Source organism: Oculina patagonica, chromosome 11 (assembly GCF_052425735.1).
Source record: "Oculina patagonica isolate OP01 chromosome 11, crgOcupat, whole genome shotgun sequence".
Taxonomy (NCBI): Eukaryota; Metazoa; Cnidaria; class Anthozoa; order Scleractinia; family Oculinidae; genus Oculina; species Oculina patagonica.
In genome coordinates, this window is record NC_135768.1 from 4,672,310 (window position 1) to 4,689,711 (window position 17,402).

At 40.2% G+C, this 17,402-nt stretch overlaps 2 protein-coding genes across 2 annotated transcripts; both read right to left on the reverse strand.

The window, feature by feature from the left end:
• Positions 1–4,488: 4,488 nt before the first annotated feature.
• LOC144630608 (ciliary microtubule associated protein 1A-like) lies at positions 4,489–10,135 on the reverse strand. Its single transcript, XM_078488984.1, has 4 exons — positions 9,239–10,135; positions 7,695–7,918; positions 5,324–5,464; positions 4,489–4,671 (listed from the first exon to the last, which is right to left on the reverse strand). The coding sequence occupies exons 1-4, from the start codon at positions 9,525–9,527 to the stop codon at positions 4,579–4,581; spliced, it is 747 nt and encodes a 248-aa protein (XP_078345110.1). The 5' UTR covers positions 9,528–10,135; the 3' UTR covers positions 4,489–4,578.
• A 2,224-nt stretch (positions 10,136–12,359) lies between these two features.
• On the reverse strand, positions 12,360–17,318 carry LOC144630628 (protein lin-52 homolog). Its single transcript, XM_078489005.1, has 6 exons — positions 17,237–17,318; positions 17,059–17,136; positions 15,872–15,909; positions 15,706–15,778; positions 12,818–12,901; positions 12,360–12,541 (listed from the first exon to the last, which is right to left on the reverse strand). The coding sequence occupies exons 1-6, from the start codon at positions 17,253–17,255 to the stop codon at positions 12,477–12,479; spliced, it is 357 nt and encodes a 118-aa protein (XP_078345131.1). The 5' UTR covers positions 17,256–17,318; the 3' UTR covers positions 12,360–12,476.
• Positions 17,319–17,402: the final 84 nt, after the last annotated feature.

Here is a 17,402-nt window from a genome sequence, read left to right on the forward strand (position 1 = left end):
AATCTCTTGCACAATCTTGCATAATTAATAGCTCATATATTTCTTCGTCACGTATATCGAAAACTGCTTTTCCAAGCAGTATTATCAGTATTCTTCATTTATACCAAACAAAAAAGTGGTACATTTATTGGCCTTTATTTGATAGCAGTTCTCGCAACATGATGAATGGCTCGCTAGTCGCTACCCTTCGAGAGAACGGTACAGAATAGGGAGGAGGGAGAAATGGCCAAAAAAGTTAGGGAGGAGGAAGAAATTTTGGCTAAAAAAGTTGGGAGGAGGGAGAAATTTTAGCTCAACAAGCAGGGAGTTAGGAGAAATTGGCGCAAAAAGTAGCGAGGAGGGAGATTTACCCTCATGTCCCTCCCCCGTCAACGGTCAACAACAGAACAAACAAAACTTTAGCATATGCACAGGCAACCCATACAAGCGGCGTGACTGTTTGTATGTTCGAAATGTATGGGGATTTTGAAAGGGTTTTATTATCGTAAACTTATTTCGAGTAATGACTATGTCATGTGTATTTTGTCGTTTTTTGCGGCTCAAAATGGCGAAATTGGGCGTTTTGAAGGGTTTTGCGTTGACTGTTTAATACTTTATTTCAAAATGGCGAATTTGGGCGTTTTGGAGCTGGGTTTTGCGGCCGGGGGTTTGCGTTGAACGCTACGTTGGCAACTCGGTGTTACTTAAGCCATACCCCAGATTTATGTTTTGGTACCAATGAGCGGGTTTTTTTCAAAATTTCCGACTGACATCTCCGTTACTTTTATATGGAAGTCTTCCCCAGGTTCTTCCTATTGTTCTGACGTAAAAAACGGCAAAGAAAAAGGGGAACATGAGGCGCGCGCGAACCCCGCAGGTGACGGAAGTCAATAGCGAGGGGAATCGAGGAAGCGCGCTGGAACGGGAGCAGCTTGTTTGGAACAGGGAGGAGGGGTGTTAGGTTTCCCACAGTGTCACAGTCTGAGACACTACAGCTGGCGCGCCATTTGGACCCTAAATTTTGAGCCGGGAATGCACCAATATTGATGTCCCTTGAGGACCTTGAGCGGTTGAGCTAAAGTTAAATAGCAGCAACAATGGTTACTCGACACGCAAAAATCTCGAACACACTAAGTCTGGGAATCTAGGCCTGGCCAAAATTCTAGAGTTCCGTTCCAAATTACACCAGATTTCAATTAATAAAATCTTTTTTGGTCGTGGAAAAAAAAAACATTGATATAAAAAAGAACTCATTTCCACTGAGAGGCCGTGCTCTCGCTTGCTTTTGTGTGGAACGGAAATGTATCTATTGAAAGAACAACCCCGGCCCTCCTCGCCCTTCAGTAAATGCACTGTAAATGCTCGGTTACAGGAAGACTACAACTTAATTTCCTGACTTACGATCACATGCTGGGCATCGAAGACTCCTTCATGGGGAGAACGGGTGGCCTGCAAACAGGCTCCCAAGTAGGGCAGGGCCCTCCTTTCCCTTCCCGTTTTTTTTCGCCCCATCCTCGACCGGAAAGCCTGTTCACAGGCTAGGTTGAAACCGAAAGGAAACCCGTAGGCTGGAAGAAAACATAATGGCGGTATGAGATGAATTTAGGAGACAAGTGAGCAAATCAACAATTCTCCTTCAGAAGAGGCAATACACTAAGCAATTTTTTTGTGCAACTTGTTAAGCAAATTTGTTGCAAAATAAATTGCATGAAAAATTGCGTAGCGCAAGACAACTTGCAGTGCGACTCCTAGGCCAAACAAAACGCCTGCAGGCTAGAAATGCCTTGAAACGATTTCGTTACATACAAGCTGTTACAAAGTTCTACTTTTCATGACTTTGAAAAAGAACCACCCAAAGAAACAATGGAGCTAATACTTAAGGGACCGATCGTTTATTACGTCCCAAGGGGGGGCGGTGGCCCGGGGGGGCACTCCCCTATATGGCCTATACGGGGACGTGCCGCTGGATAGGGTATGGTTTTTGACTCCTCCAGTCCTGAACAGGGTATATAATTTCAAGCTCCTCTGTCCTAAACAGGTCCTGAAGCTGTCCTAGACAGGGTATGGCTGCAAGACTGTCGTCCATGTATTTACATTGTTTTCGCTTTCGCTTCAATAAAAAGCATTATTTTATTCGGTGGGATAGGTGTTTTTGCATTTCAATGCTTCAAACATTGCGTATGGGACGCAATCACAATAAAGCGTAAATGATTGTTGATGTTGTCCTTTGTCCTAAATAGGGTCTTAGAATAGGGGGTGTTGTCCTACACAGGGTAGGCATTTTAAGTTTTTATTGTCCTAAACAGGGTCAGGGTTTCAAACCTCCAGCGGCACCCCTATACCTAAACTTAGGTCAAGTACCCCCCCCCGGGGGCGGTGGTTTTGGAGGGGGGTACAATTTTAAAACAAGCCCCTTTTGGGGGGGTTAATTTTTCTCTGGTAAAAAACATGAGGGGGGTCAAATTTTATGACACAGCAACAGCAGTCTAGGGAATTTGACGTCAGTGATCTATCCTCGATACCAAAAGAAAAGAATTTGACGCGATTTCAGGTCCCGAGGGAAGGGTTGTTTGACATGGTCGCGCTTGAGCCTGGAACCTAGCTCTCAGTTAAACTTTAATATTTTAAACAATGTAAAATAATACAAACAATAAACGAGAGAATAAAAAAGATAAAAATCTGTCTTAGGAAGGACGGAGAGAATTATGGCCTCCTCAGGAGGGGGGGGGGGTACATTTTTCAAACAAGAATTGGGAAGGGGGGTATAATTTTTACCTAAATTTTTTTTGGGGGGGTTCAGTTTTGAAACACTACACTTTTTTGAAAACCACCGCCCCCCCCCCCTTGGGACGTAATTAACGATCGGTCCCTAAAGGGACATGGTCAGCGTTCTTACCGCGCTGACCTAGACACTAGTTTTCACGTTTTGAAAAAAGTCCACGGTGGACTTTTTTCAAAACGAACCTTTAGAAATCTGCTTCAATCTTCTCAGTGTTTCACTAAATGGGAAAATTTAGAAGAAAAAAAACACTGAGAAGATTGGAGCACATTTCTGAAGGTTCTCTACGCGTATTTTTGATTTCGGGTTGAGGTGGACTTTTTCCAAAACGTGAAAACTAATGTCCAGGTCAGCGCGGACTGAACGCTGACCATGTCCCTTTTTGGCCATCATCGGAGACCCAGGAGAATTACAAAAAGGCAGCGCCATCCACAGCCCCTCCGCTCAAATCTTTAAATCAAGTTGTAGACGCCAGCAACTTTCAATAAAAATTTATTACGTGCACACAACCATTAAAAGCTTTCTTTGTACACAAAGCTGCAGCACTCTTGTGGTAAAAATAAAGACTCCAAAATATCTTCACTACATAGCTTAAGACTGAAACATGAACTATAAGGTTTACAGTAAAAGGGCTAAAGTTTTTACATGCAACAACCTACTCGCACTTTTTATTAGAAAATATAATAGGAACGATCTTTCACATTTAAAAACCTTGGTTGACATTTAATCCTGGATCAGCAATAATCTGTGGAAAAATCACTTTTCAGTAGATAACCTAGTTTTGCTTTGTTACCACTTATCTACTGAATAGTGATTTTTGTGGTCTATACATATATGCATCCTTAAACAATGAATTTACATGTAAAATCACACATTTCTTTCTCCACCATTATGATTTGCTAAATCCATCACAAAATATATTACCTTTACGGTTTCCCTCTACTTTCAGAGACAAAAATTTGGTAATTTGTGGCAGTTTTAACTTTTAAGTCTGTGGATGAAACCTCAGTTTGTGACCAATCAAACGAAAGCTACAACTGAACAGTACTTTCATGTGGTACTGCTTATTATGCTGTTTGGGATGCTTCTAACTGTTCAGTCTGTGGATGAAACCCTACTGTGTTTCCATTCAATTTAAGTATTTAGTAGTTCATTTGGTTCTGTTTAATTTTCAATATTCTGCAAACTGAAATTTGAAATAACTTTTTAAATGTCGACCTTTAGTGCTCAGACCGTTAGCTTGCGTAGCAGGCATACTAAGAGGTGGGAACTCCTCCTCCCCTTCTATGCCTGCTAAGCAGGCTGGTGATCTGTAAGACAATTGAAGTTTTACTTTTGAAATCTAACTCCTGCACTATACGTGAAAGAGTTGAACCTGAGATACACCTGTTGAAGAGTGCCAAATGAATGACAACCCTTTTATATATTATGTTTTGGTCTACAAGCTTCAACTCTTTCTATTTTCTACCCATTCTTTTAGACACAAAACAAACACATGAATGAAGAGTGCACATTTTATCAACATTAATTTAGATTGATGACTGTTAAATTATACAGTGTATTTTTTTAAGGATTCAAGATATTCCAGAAAATAACCATCAACCAAACAAAGTGTCTTTGGCTGAAATTATTACCTCTAAAATTTTTCAGGAATTTCTACTCCAGCCTCACTAGAATTATCAAGGTGTTACAAAAGACCTTTCTCCCACCTTTATATAATTCCCTGTTAAACATTTATGTGAATAATGGGGGTGGAGGTGGTTTGGTTATTTTCTGGAAGTAGACAATAATAGTACAATAGGGCAGCAAATAATTATGTGTTAATCAATGGGATCCACAATCAGTGGCGCAATGTACTCAGAATGTCTAATACCAAAATGGAAACTGGGAGCTTTCTTTCTGTGTGTCCAGAACTGCAAAAGAAGAAATTGTTTGCAATCAGTTTTGAGGGGAACGGTTAACGTAGAAAGCACACAATCAAGTAACTCTGATATAGGGCGAATTAAGAGAGGGCCATAGAAACCCAATAGGCCTCCTATCAAAGGAGATAGGAGGGCAGAGGTGGATCTAGGGTAGGGGCCTAGGGCCCCCAACTTATTTTTAGGTCAAATGGAAGGAAATTATTTTTGAGAGTGGGCCTCCCTATAATTGCAGGGTCTGGATGATTGGGCCTCTCACTTATCTGAAGGTCTGGATCTGCTACTGGAAGGGGAGTGGAGAAGGAAGACACCAAAGGCCTCCTACCCCCCATCCAGGGGGGTAGGGCCATAGAAGATACATGTACATTGGGTCTCCTATCAAGTGAGGGGTGGGGGGTACAGAATATATCATGGGTCTCAAGCTAAGGGAGGTGGAACCACAGAACAATTTTTTTTTGTTTACTAGGCAGGGACAGAAGATGTCAATAGCCTTAGGAGGAGGAAAGAGGGCTATAGAAAGGGACTCGCATTAGTTTCAATTTATTCTAGCTGAACCTTTGCATGTACTTCCCAAAGCAACTTTTCAAGCTTGGTAAGGTAAATGAAAGGTGAATGATTGGATGTGTTGTGATATTAATATATTTACCATTTCTGGTCTGTGAGCTCCAGGTCCTGGTTTCAAAGTGCTGTCTCCAGGAGCATAATTCCGAGCATTCATAGAAAAGATAGGCTTCCTATCTCTGTAGACATTTGGGTCAACCACTTTATATGTGCCTGGTCCAGGGGTCTGTGGAGAAATGGAAGAACGTTTATTTTAATGATTCACTGTGAAAAATATTGAATATGATCCACCTTCAGAGCTTATCTTGCTTCTATAGCTCAAAGGGAGGCTTGTGGGAGGCACGGGGGCCTAATGGTTAGCGTGTTGGAGTCTGGATCGACTGGTATGGGCTTAAGCCATGGCCAAAGTTACTGTGTTTTGTTCTTGGGCAAGGCACTTTACTTTTATAGTGCTTCTCTCCACCCAGGTGAATAAATGGGTACTGGTGAAATGATGCTGGGAGGGGGGTACCCTGCGATGGACTAGCATCCCATTCAGGGGGGAGTAGAAATGTTCCTAGCTGCTAAATGGGCAATTCCACAAAATATCCATACACCACGACGGACGGCTTCAATATTTTAACCCCCCCTTGCCTTCGGAAATTCCAAAATGCGTTACCCCCCCCATGCCCTCGGAATTCCATAATCCTTAACCCCCCCTCCCGTTCGGATTTTTCCTTTTTTCTTTAAGTCCTTTACAATTCCCGACAGGGTTCGCAAATATGCCCAATTTGGCGTATTTTACATCAAATTATTTCAAATGACTCGATCTGTAACAGAGGCTGGGATGAAAATGTAAAAAAAATAAGAGTTTTCTCCTTACTCTTGTTCAACAGATACAACCTACATTAACTTTACATTGCCCCAAACTGGTACAGAACATTAAAATAACAATATCGTGTTATGTACGTGTGTACTTTCGGAAGATAATACGATCGAGTGCACTGACATATCCACCATCTTGAATTTGAGCCTTCGGGGTCAGCAGTCGCTCCCAATCCCACGTGCTTCAAAATGGCGTCTCGAAGCGTGGCAAAATAGTTTCACGCTCCACTGAATGTGCTGAATATGTTGTGGATCCGCTTTGACAAGAAAAAAGAGTGAATGAAGACATTCATCAACGTTAAGGCCTCTGGAGCTTGATGTACAACCCACATTTTATTGGTTTTCTTTTGTAAATGAACGCAAACACACGCCTGATCGATCGATACTTGTCTTGTATCTTCTTGTATCCTGCTGCTGCAACGCGGTCGTCAGTTCGTGCTTTATTTACAAATGAGTAATCCACAAAATTAGCATTTCAAGGAACACACTTTTGTCTGTCTCCTCTGGAAATCCAAGATCTGGAACTCCCCCATGCCTTCGGAATTCCAATCGTAAGTATCCCCCCATGCCCTCGGAATTCCAGTTCCAAGAACCCCCCCTTGCCCTCGGAATTCCAAAAAGCCGTCCGTCGTGGTGTATGGATATTTTCTGGAACTGCCCAATGCTACAGAAAACGAGATAAGCTATGGCAGTACAGGAGGGTTCCCTATCGCTCGAAGTGGCTAAAAGTATTGCTTCTCCCTCTGAGTAGGGCCCTTGTCCATTACATGTATCCTCCTGCACTTTCCAGATTGACTGGTCCATGTTCCAGCCATGGCCAGGGTGAGTGTGTTGTGTCACTCCACCAAGGTGTTTAAATGAGTACCAGCGTATTAAATGCTGGGGGTAACCCAGTGATGGACTAGCATTCTATCCAGATACGTATTGCCTTGGACCATCCCACAAGCCAACAAGGCCTGATGAGACATTTTGAGATGTAGCACTGCCGGGTATCGCCTGGCAAGATCCGATCTTGTTGTATACTTGTCTAAATGCCTGATTTCCTCTATGGTCCAAACCTACAGGGAATCATGGTAGTTGTATTCATTGTTGCTAAGGTCTTGCCCATGGTTTGATGAAATATACAACTATCATGATTCCCTGCAGGTGTGCACCATAGAGGGAGTTGGGTATTCACCCCACACTAGACAATAACTGAAGATAGTGAAGAAATTATTCAACATGACACGACGGTGGGACAAAGAAAAAAAAATCTGAGACCCCGACGGGAATCGAACCCATGGCCTCCCAGATACCGGTTGGGCGCTCTAACCAACTGAGCTACGAGAGACTCGTTGTGAGCTGGGCCATTTACTAGGTTGATATATGACACGCGTCCTGCATACTGCTAGGATCAGCAATGTCGAAATCATCAAATGTGTAGTAAATAATAAAGATGGTAAATTTCAAGCTCGGTGATAAATAGTGAAGAAATTATTCAACATGACACGAGCATGGGACAAAGAAAAAAAAAAAAAAAACTGAAGATGTTTGATAGCTGACGAAAAATCAAGTAGTGTGCAATGGGCTTTACACAACACTCTTGTACAAACCTTTTGCAAATCCTCATGAAAACTTCCAATCTTTGATCTAGCTGTCATGGAGAAGGCAGCTGAGGACTTCTTTCCAACAGATTTGGGGCCGAGAATTGAAGGCATGTCGTAATGATTTGGAGCTGGGTTGTTATCCTTTTTTCCATATGGAGTGCGCAATCCAAAGGAATATTGTGGAGGAAAGGGCTGTTTGAAGACTGGCTTCTTCTCGGCATTATAATCCCCTTATAAAATATAAGACACAATGCAACATATTAAGCAAAATAATTAAAAAAAAATTGACAACCTTGTTCCCCAGGTTCTCTCTCTCCCTGCTCCCGCTCTCTCCCCCTGGGGTGCAGGGAGACAGAGACCCTGGGAATGAGGTTGAAAAATTGAAAGAAATAAGTCAGGGGCCAAGAGGTTTAGGTCTCATGATGACAGACCTAGTGCAACTTTGCTGTTACATATTTATTGTCTTGTACGAGGCTGTCTACCTGGCTGAGTGGAGGGAGGGAAAAAAGGGGGGAGGGGGGAACATGAGACTGTCTGAGGGTTCTTTTGGGTGGTGCAGTGGCCTAATGTCCCTTATGGTTAGTGCATGGAGTCTGGTTTGAGGGATCCAGGTTCGTACCCTCACCAGGGCACTACGTTGTCTTCTTGGGCAAGATGATTTTCTCTCATAGTCCCTCTCTCCACCCAAGTGTAAAAAGAGGAAATACTTCTGGGGATAACCCTGCAATGAACTAGCATCTAATCCGGGGAATAGACACACTCCAAGTCACTTTATGTTACAGAAAGTGGGATGAGCTCTGGCCTGATGAGCCACTAGACTAGCCTTTGGGACTAAAAATTACAGGGCTCCAGTTCTATTTACAATACAGTGTACCTCAGGCCACCAGGATTGAGAAGCAACATTTAAATCTAGGTCCCAAAATGAGAAAAAAGCTTGGATATCCGGCTCCAAAGCGAAAAGGTACCGGTATGTTTTCCTTATGCACACTTGTCAAAATTGCATGCATAATTAACACTGAGTTATGCGCAAATGCCTTGACAGATAGTGCAATTAATTTATCCAAACCTCAGTAAAGGAAAAGAAGAGCCACATAAGCGAACAAGCACACATTAATGTTCCCAAAAGTATTCAACTCTACCCATAATGATGTTTTCGTTCTGCAATTTGATTAGCTTCTGTTCTACCGTCAAAGTCGAACAAGTCTGCATTGTTACAATGTATAACTGTATGACGTAAGTAAAATGGCTTTCTTTCTTTCTTCTTTATACTCCAGATCGCCGGCATTTTTAAGAATTATCCTTTACCCAGCAAACGCACCTTCATTTTAAGGTTTGGCCTGCGTTTGTTTAGAAGTAAATTGACTGTTTGCTTAGCAAGTTTACATTGAAAGTTTCGCGAAGAATTTTTCACGTGGCGTTTCTAAGGACGCGGCAACGCGCGAATTTAGTGAAAGATACTTTGCTATTGTCAAAACATTAAACACACCGCATGAGCCATGAACCTTTCTATAAATCACGTTCGCTACTAAATAGATAAGCTATATACTTACAAGGAGCTGGGGTCTGAAATTTGCCTTGCGTGTTCGTGCGAGATTTGAGCGTGTATTTTGGTGTGCCCTCCGGTCCAAAACGTGTCACCGTAGTTATGCTGTATTTCGGTCCTGGTCCCAAATTCTGCTGATTTTTCCACGTTCGCGAGCCGAAACTGTACGCAGCTTTCCTGTGTTTTGTACAGTCGTGTCCAACATAGCCTGTTGAGCCTGGCAAGAAATAAGCGGCAGGTCCTGGCCCGCGAAACATCGCTCCGATCATGGGACGTTTTCTTTCAGTGTCCGCCATGGCGACAGAAGTTTGTTGAACTTTCTCACAAAAAAGCGCGGTCGGAACTTCGCTTTTCTTATCCTTAACTCTTTAAAATTCCACTATGGCTATAGGTGAACCTGATTATCTGTAAATTTTGCTGGATAAAGCGTCGAGCTCCGCTAAAAATCCCGAGAATTTTACCGTCAACACAAGACCCTCTCGCGATCTCCAAGGAATGGTACGTCGGGATTATTTAGCAATGCACAATGAAATATGACACTTATTTTTCCATACCTGTCACGCACGAGCGAATCAATCAAATGTGAACGGGATTAATTATTCATGCGGGTAGTTTTGGACCAATAGGCTGCAAGCGGCTTAATTTCGGCGCCCACAATGAGAAAGTCTGCCGGGACCTCCATTTAGTTAATTACACAAAACCATAAAACGACAAAGTATTGTTTAACCTTTTTGCAATAACACACTTTGTGTATAGACTATGCGACTCTCTTTGACGTCCTTCATTCTATAGCAAAATTTGAATTTCTATAATTGAGTTTGATTAATTTTGAACTACTTTAATAGAAAAACCGATTTGAAAAAGACAGGCACAATAAGTGCCGCAGAGTAAACTTTCTAAATTATGGAGATTGAAATGTCTACTTGATCTTCAATGTTTACTTCTAAGTCAAACATTAGGCAGTTTAAATTCAAATAAAAATAATTAATGTGTCAGATTCTCTTCTCGTTAATGTTTTTTCACATATAAATATCATAAAGAAGATATCCTCAAAACAGGCATGAAGAAAAAAAAGACTCAAAAACTTTAAAGAACCTGGTCAAATAATTTTGTCCCTTATACATGGCTCCACTGCCGAATATGCAATTTTGTGACCAATATATTTTTGATCTTATCTTTTATGACAGGAAGGCGATTGAAGAGAGTTCTCATGAGAAAAACATTAAAAATGGCAAGACAGCTAACACCTGCTTTTTTCAATTGTAATAAATGAAGGAAATGTTAAAACAATATTCCATGTTGGCAAAACAAGGATTTTGAAAATTACCAGTACAATGAAATTTTAGCTGAACCTGAAAATGCGAGCCTCGCATTGATCCCTGGTCCACAAACAGATTTCTTACAAGATAAGGATAAACTATTTTTCACTGTGCCAACAATTTCAACCACTGTAATAGTTTTAACTACAATCTGAATTATAGTTAACAAACCTATTGCTAAAATAATGCCCCTCCCTTCCCTCCCACCCTTCTACCCTCCCCTCCCTACACAGAAAAACATAAGGTCACTGAAATAATCTTATCATTTTATTTCACTTATCAACAGAAATGTTTATAATTGTTCTGACAAGAGTTCAGCCATACTGATGTCAGTGATGTCTTGTAGACACTTTAGAAAAAATCCATACGCACCCAGTGGAAGGTCATTGTAAATTGCAATGGGACGGAGGTCTCAAAAGCCAAAAAATTCGGCAGGGGTGGGGGTTCTAACAAAAAACTTTTTCTTGGTGGGGGGTATGGATTTTCAACAATGCTTAAATATATGAATGATTGTATATTCTGGGCTAGCAAAGCCCTCTCTGTTATTTTTATAAGATGTCATGTCAGCAGGCAAATAAAACACACAATAATAAAATCTATCCACTCAAAGTTTATAACGGTGAAGTCACTGTCATAGCAAATTTGGAAGGCTAACAATTCCAGCATTAGGTCGTCATGTTTGCCATGTTTTAGTCACATAATTTACCAGTATGCAAATTTCCAGAAAATCCAGAACTAAAGCAGCTCCTGTAAGCTTGTTATTCCCTATAAGCCTGGTGGTTTCCTGGAGGTCTCCTCGCCCTACCTACTATAGTTATTGTTGTAATATTCATTTCAAAAGTGGCTTATTAATGATGATGATGATGATGATGATGATATTCTACTGGTCCTCTAGTGTAGCAGTTGTCATAATGATTGTTCTTGTTTAGTTGTTATGTTCTATTGTTCTCTAGAAGGGTAACAAGTAATTCATGGGAGACCTTGCAACGGCAAGAGCTGCTACCCAAAAAAATTCTACGGTGAAAGGCTGTGACCTTAAGTGTACAGTATACAGGGCTCGAAATAACGGCCGGTCAACGGACAATGTCTGGACTGATTGGGGAGTTGACCGGTCAACCTTTCGTCTTGCCAGTCATGTTGACCGGTCACATTCCATCATATTGAAAATGAAATAAATTAAAATGTCCATGTTGTTCAGTAATTATCAGTATGTAGCGAGTTGCTATGAATTGCCTAATTTTGATCTGAAATCCAGGGTCAAATGCGTGCGATAAGAATGATATTTAACGTGTTATGGGTTAGTCTTACAAAGAGTGTATCTATTAATACACTTAAGCTTATTTTCATTTCGCAGCTGTAATTTATTTTTATTGTTGACAATGAGTGCTTTAAAGTGCTCTAAGCTCTACGCAACGACTTTTTTGGAAATATATGATGCCAGTTTTGGTTGAGGGGCCCCTGTTTTGAGTTATTTATCTTATAAATTTGACCGGCCAGAAACTATACGTGACCGAGCTAAAATGAATCTGGCCGGTCATCGTGTCCAGAGACTCTTCCAAAATTATTTCGAGCCCTGGTATAGCAAAATCCCTTTTTGCACTTACTGGAGTATTGACTTCCTCAATAATCCAACAACCTTATTTTCACAGTCACTTTTTTGGTCTGATGAAAACCTCATTCAGTCATTTTCTTATTTAAAATTAAATATGACCTGATTTTGACTGCCAATTGGTGGTCAGATTAAAAGAGTTCCACTGCAAAAATATTCTGCCATGGATTTTTTTAAGCTTTGAACAACAGGCCGGGTACCACATGCTGGTAAATAAAAATAAACACAACAAAGTTCTTACTATCCCTACTAGATTATAAAACAATTTTTCTTTTGCACGTTGTTTGACTCAATAAAGTTTCTCATATTTTTTAGTCTTATCTTCTTCCTGAGTTGACTTTTTCCAGGATGTTTAAAAACTTTCCCCTTGTCATTTCTCGTGCTGAAAAAAAAAAAAAAAAAAGAGCAGCTATGTACAGAAAACTTGACTGTAACGATATTATATTTTTATTTGAGTTAATAGTTAACTTTGTGTTATGGGGACATGTGTACCAATCAATGTTTGCTGTGTTAATTGTACATTAAGTGCAGTTACATTACAAAAGACGAAATTTCGGGGAGGTTATAAGACAATGTGACCAATGTTAGTATTGATATCACAAAGAGAAAGTTGATGGTCACTGGTCAGCCTTGCAAAAAAATTGAAAGTGAAACTTACCTTCATCCAGACCGAGCTGAAATGCTAGATTCTGGAGTCCTCGAACCTTTTCCATTAGTTGAGATGTGGTCAAACTTCCAAATTCTACAGAAAAAACATGATATTATAATTATTAGTATATACTTAAACAGTGGATAGCATTTTTCACGCGTGCTGACTGGCTAGTCAAACTCCAGATATCCTTTGTTATTATTCAACAAATGCGCGCGCTGCCCATATATGGCCAAAATGCAAACGTTATCTGTCATCCAGGCAGTCTGTCATCCGTACATAACAGATATCCTGCAATATACGTAGGTTGCGAAGATTCGCCCAAAGTCTTGTACCGCGCTGCATAATTACACTTTTTCTATCTGCAAAATGTGTTTCGTTGACAATTTGTTGAATAATAAAACAATTATCCTGCTCAATCTTGCGGAATATCGTCTGATTTTAGCCCACTCAGCCTACGGCCTGGTCGGCTAAGTATCAGGCAATATTCCGCATGATTTTCAGGATAATTGTTAACTATTCACCTCCGAGCAACTGGTGTGCGTAAACTGTACTCGCTAACGGAATAAACTAGTCAAAAGTCCTCCTTTCGGGCTATATTATCTCAAGTGCTGTTTGAGTATATACCGTTACTAAAACTCAGTGTCAGTGGCTAGTGGTGGATATTTACCTCACCGCTTCGCGGCTTGGTAAATATCCACCACTAGTCACCTCCACTTTGGTGAATAGTTGTTAAATATTACCAAAGCTGTGCTCTTAGAATAATTGTAGGGTGCCCGAATGCTCTTATGTAAGAAATCTTGGATGCCCAACCCATACAAGCTTTTATGATAGCATTAACTAATACACGTTGCCCAAAGACAAAAGTAGGTTGCCTGTGGCACCCGGGCTCTGCTAGAGCACAGCTCTGATTACTGGACAAGCTAAGAAATAACAAGCCCTGAAATCATGAATAAAGCAAAAAGTAGCTTTAGGAACCGCTTTCTCGTACAAGTTTAATTTGTGCGACCAAGTAAATTTTGCAAACAAGCTAATCAAAGTTAAGAAGCTATTTAATTTATGGTCACAAAGGGATTTATCCCTGTATGGAAAAATAACAATAACTAAAACGTTAGGTTTATCCAAACTCATTTCTTCTAGCGCTTGTTTTCACACCCCACCTTATGTTATTGACGCCGTTAACAAATTGATAGCAGACTTCGTTTGGAACGGTAAGAAACCGAAAGTAAAAAGAGACACGCTTATCGGAGCAAAAGAAAAAGGAGGTTTAGATTTGCCAGAATATGAAATAATCACAAAATCATTACTATGTGCCTGGGTAAAGAGAATGCAAGATGGTGCAAATGAGGATTGGATGATAATTCCATCCTGGTATCTGAAAAATGTTGGAGGCCTTCTCATTTTCGACTGTAGCTATGATCTAAGTCTTTTAGAACTAAAAAATATGCCAGCTTTCTACACTGACATCTTAAAAGCTTGGGCAGAAGTTCATGATGTTAAATCCGCCCCTCTAGATAAACATGACATTAGGGAAGCCATTATTTGGAATAATAAAAACATAACCATAGCTGGCAAATCTGTATACTGGGAAAACTGGCACGTTGCTGGAATTCTTAGAATCAAAGATTTATTAGAAGAAGACGGCAAATTCCTCTCATATGGCAATTTTCTTAGAAAATTTGGCCTTGCTACGCCATTTACCAACCTCTGGGGTTTAATAGCAGCAATACCATTAGGGTGGAAGCGTGAATTACAATCTACTAATGGTGGGAATCGACAAGAAGGAAAATCGACTTTTCTTCCTGGTCAAATACTCACCAGTAAAAGAGCTCGGAATATTCTTATTCAAAAGAAATTTAAAGAACCTTTAGCTAGTTCTAGGCTACAAAGGTTAGGTGTAGAAGAGATGAAGATCAGCGCAATTTATAAACTACCATTTAGAATAACACGGGAAACGAAACTAAGTATATTTCAGTTTAAGATAATTCATAATATTTTACCGTGCAGAAACCTCCTATATAAAATGAACATATCAGAATCTCCCCTTTGCGAATTTTGTAACGAATTAGAAACACTGTCGCACATGCTAGTTAACTGCTCCCGTATACGCGACTTTTGGAATTCAGTCTTATTTTGGTGGAATAGTCAAAATGACGACAATTACAATTTTGATGAATTAGGAATAATGTACGGCTATAATCCTGGAAGTTCTGGCTCCAATATCTTTAATTATTATATTCTACTTAGCAAAAGACATGTCTTTCTACAAAAATATGAGCACAAATTACCTAATCTCCTTCTCTTTCTTGAGTTAGTAAAAGAAAAAACATTAATTCAAAGATCAATCGCACATGCAAAAGGACAAAAAGAAAATTTTTTGAATTTATGGAAGCCTTTACTGACAATAATTTAGTTACAATAGTTACGTAAAACGTGTATCGCATTGTTACCTCTGTATTTTTTATTCATTTATCTTTTGTATTTTTTTTTCGTGTATTGTCAAGTGTATCGTGTTGAAAAGTAAAAATAAACAAATTAAAAAAAAAAAAAAGGAATAAAGCAAAATAATGTCTCAGGTAAAGATTATTGTGGTTATCAGTGATATGCAAACTCTGCAATTCAAAATCCAACTTAGGATTGTGTTTTTGCTGCTGTCAATCATAATTATGGTGACAGCCAACGAACCATGAAAAACAGAAACAAACAAAATGGATAAAAATCTACCAATCACAACTGACAGGCGTGACCTTTTGACCCAGTTGAAGTGAACTTCTGTTTCCTGAGAGGTCTGCTGACTAAAGATGATTGACGGCAGCAAACAGGGTAAACAGTTGGGTGAGGATTGAACTTCAGCATTTGCAAATCACTGAAAACCGCAATAATTTTCTGTCCCGTACCTTGAAGCATGTCCATATCATCTTTCTCCAGTTCAGCCAACCATTTGGGTGGAGTGCTTGATAAAGAAAAAGGCTGCAGCAGAAAGCAAAACAATCTTGTTAATATCTGTAAATTCTCTGGTATCAACACCTCTCATTGTCAAGCAACAAAAATAGTGCTACTTACACTGACTGCAAGCGAGGCAAAGTCAGACACCCCAGGAACTATTGAGATAGGATAAAAACATAAAATATAATAAATGTTAATATTGTACAAAAGGGCTGTCATGTTCTGATTCGTCTCATGGAGGTTTTGCACCCAATTGCGTTCGCACCTTCTGAGTTCGCACCCACCTTTATCTTTTTCGAATTTGCACCCACCGTTCACTAACATAGTCAATACTTTGCTCATGCTTAAAGAACGAGAAATATTCTTGGTCGTACATTGGAGCAAGCTCAGTCGTACTTGGGAGTGAACGCGGTAAGTGTACTCTGAAAGGTGGGTTGCGAACTTAGACGGTGCGAGCTCGCTTGGGTGCAAAACCTCCTGCTACCTCTCGTTACATTGTGTAAGGCAAGAGTGAGCAACATAAAGTAACTGCAAGAACGTAGGCAGGTGACCCTAGAAAGTATGTGGGTTGAAAGTATCTCCACTGATGGTGGTGGTTACCATTCTCAGGGTTGCCGTGGATACCTGTGTGCCTTGCTCGAGGTTCCTAGTTTGCCTGGCAACACCACCCCTTTGATATGCACCTTCCCTTAGCTCATGGGTTGGTGAGTTCGATTATTCTTGTTACTGATTGGCAAACAGACCAAGCCTCTTTCCCTGATTAATTCCTTTATTCTGATAGACTTGTTTGTCTTTTTGACCTTCTTTAAACTTTTGATCGTCACAATACAGTCAACTCTTTCTAAGACAGATACCGCCAGGACCGGCTTCAACTGTCCGTTTAAAAGAGGTGTCCTTCTTGTAGGGAGTTCAGTTACAGTTAAATGACTGAAAAATGCCAGGGACGGGACCAAAAACAGGTGTCCATCTTAAGAAGTGTCCGTCTTATAGAGGTGTCCGTTGAGAGAGAGTTGACTGTAATTTGATTGACCCTGATTTTTTAAATGTCAAAGAGTTCATCTGCTCTCCAGTTGTCTGGGGTAAACTTGGACAGTCTTCCTTATATATTAAACAACCTTTGCACTGGCCATAGCCCATAAAGTGAAACCAGCCAACAAGTTCATTGTTAATGTTGCAACACAAAATATACTCAAAGTAAGCTTACAATATATACACGGTCCAGATGCTCAAAGTTTTTATCACTAGGGTACGTATAAACTATGTATAATACAACAAAGCTACCAAGTCCACAAACCGTGACTCACTTTGCTCTGGCCACAAATCCGGCGAAGCTCTGTCCAATCTTTCAAAACTTAGAAGACCTTGCAAGCTTTGATCAAGTTCTACAGAAGCAAACATTCAGCCAAACAAACATGAGATCAAGCATGGAAAGTGCCAAAAATACCCTTGATCGTAGAAAACAAATATATCAAGGCTAGAAACCTGGACTTGGTGATTCCATTTTTCTTATTTCTCAGAATTCAGCTGCAAATTAACGCATTTAAACAAACTAACAAGCGCTAAAATTGAAAAGAAAATTGAACTTCTGCGCCCTGAGAGAATACAATCATCCCCAGTACTCTCGCATTCAGCCTTTCGCCAAATATGG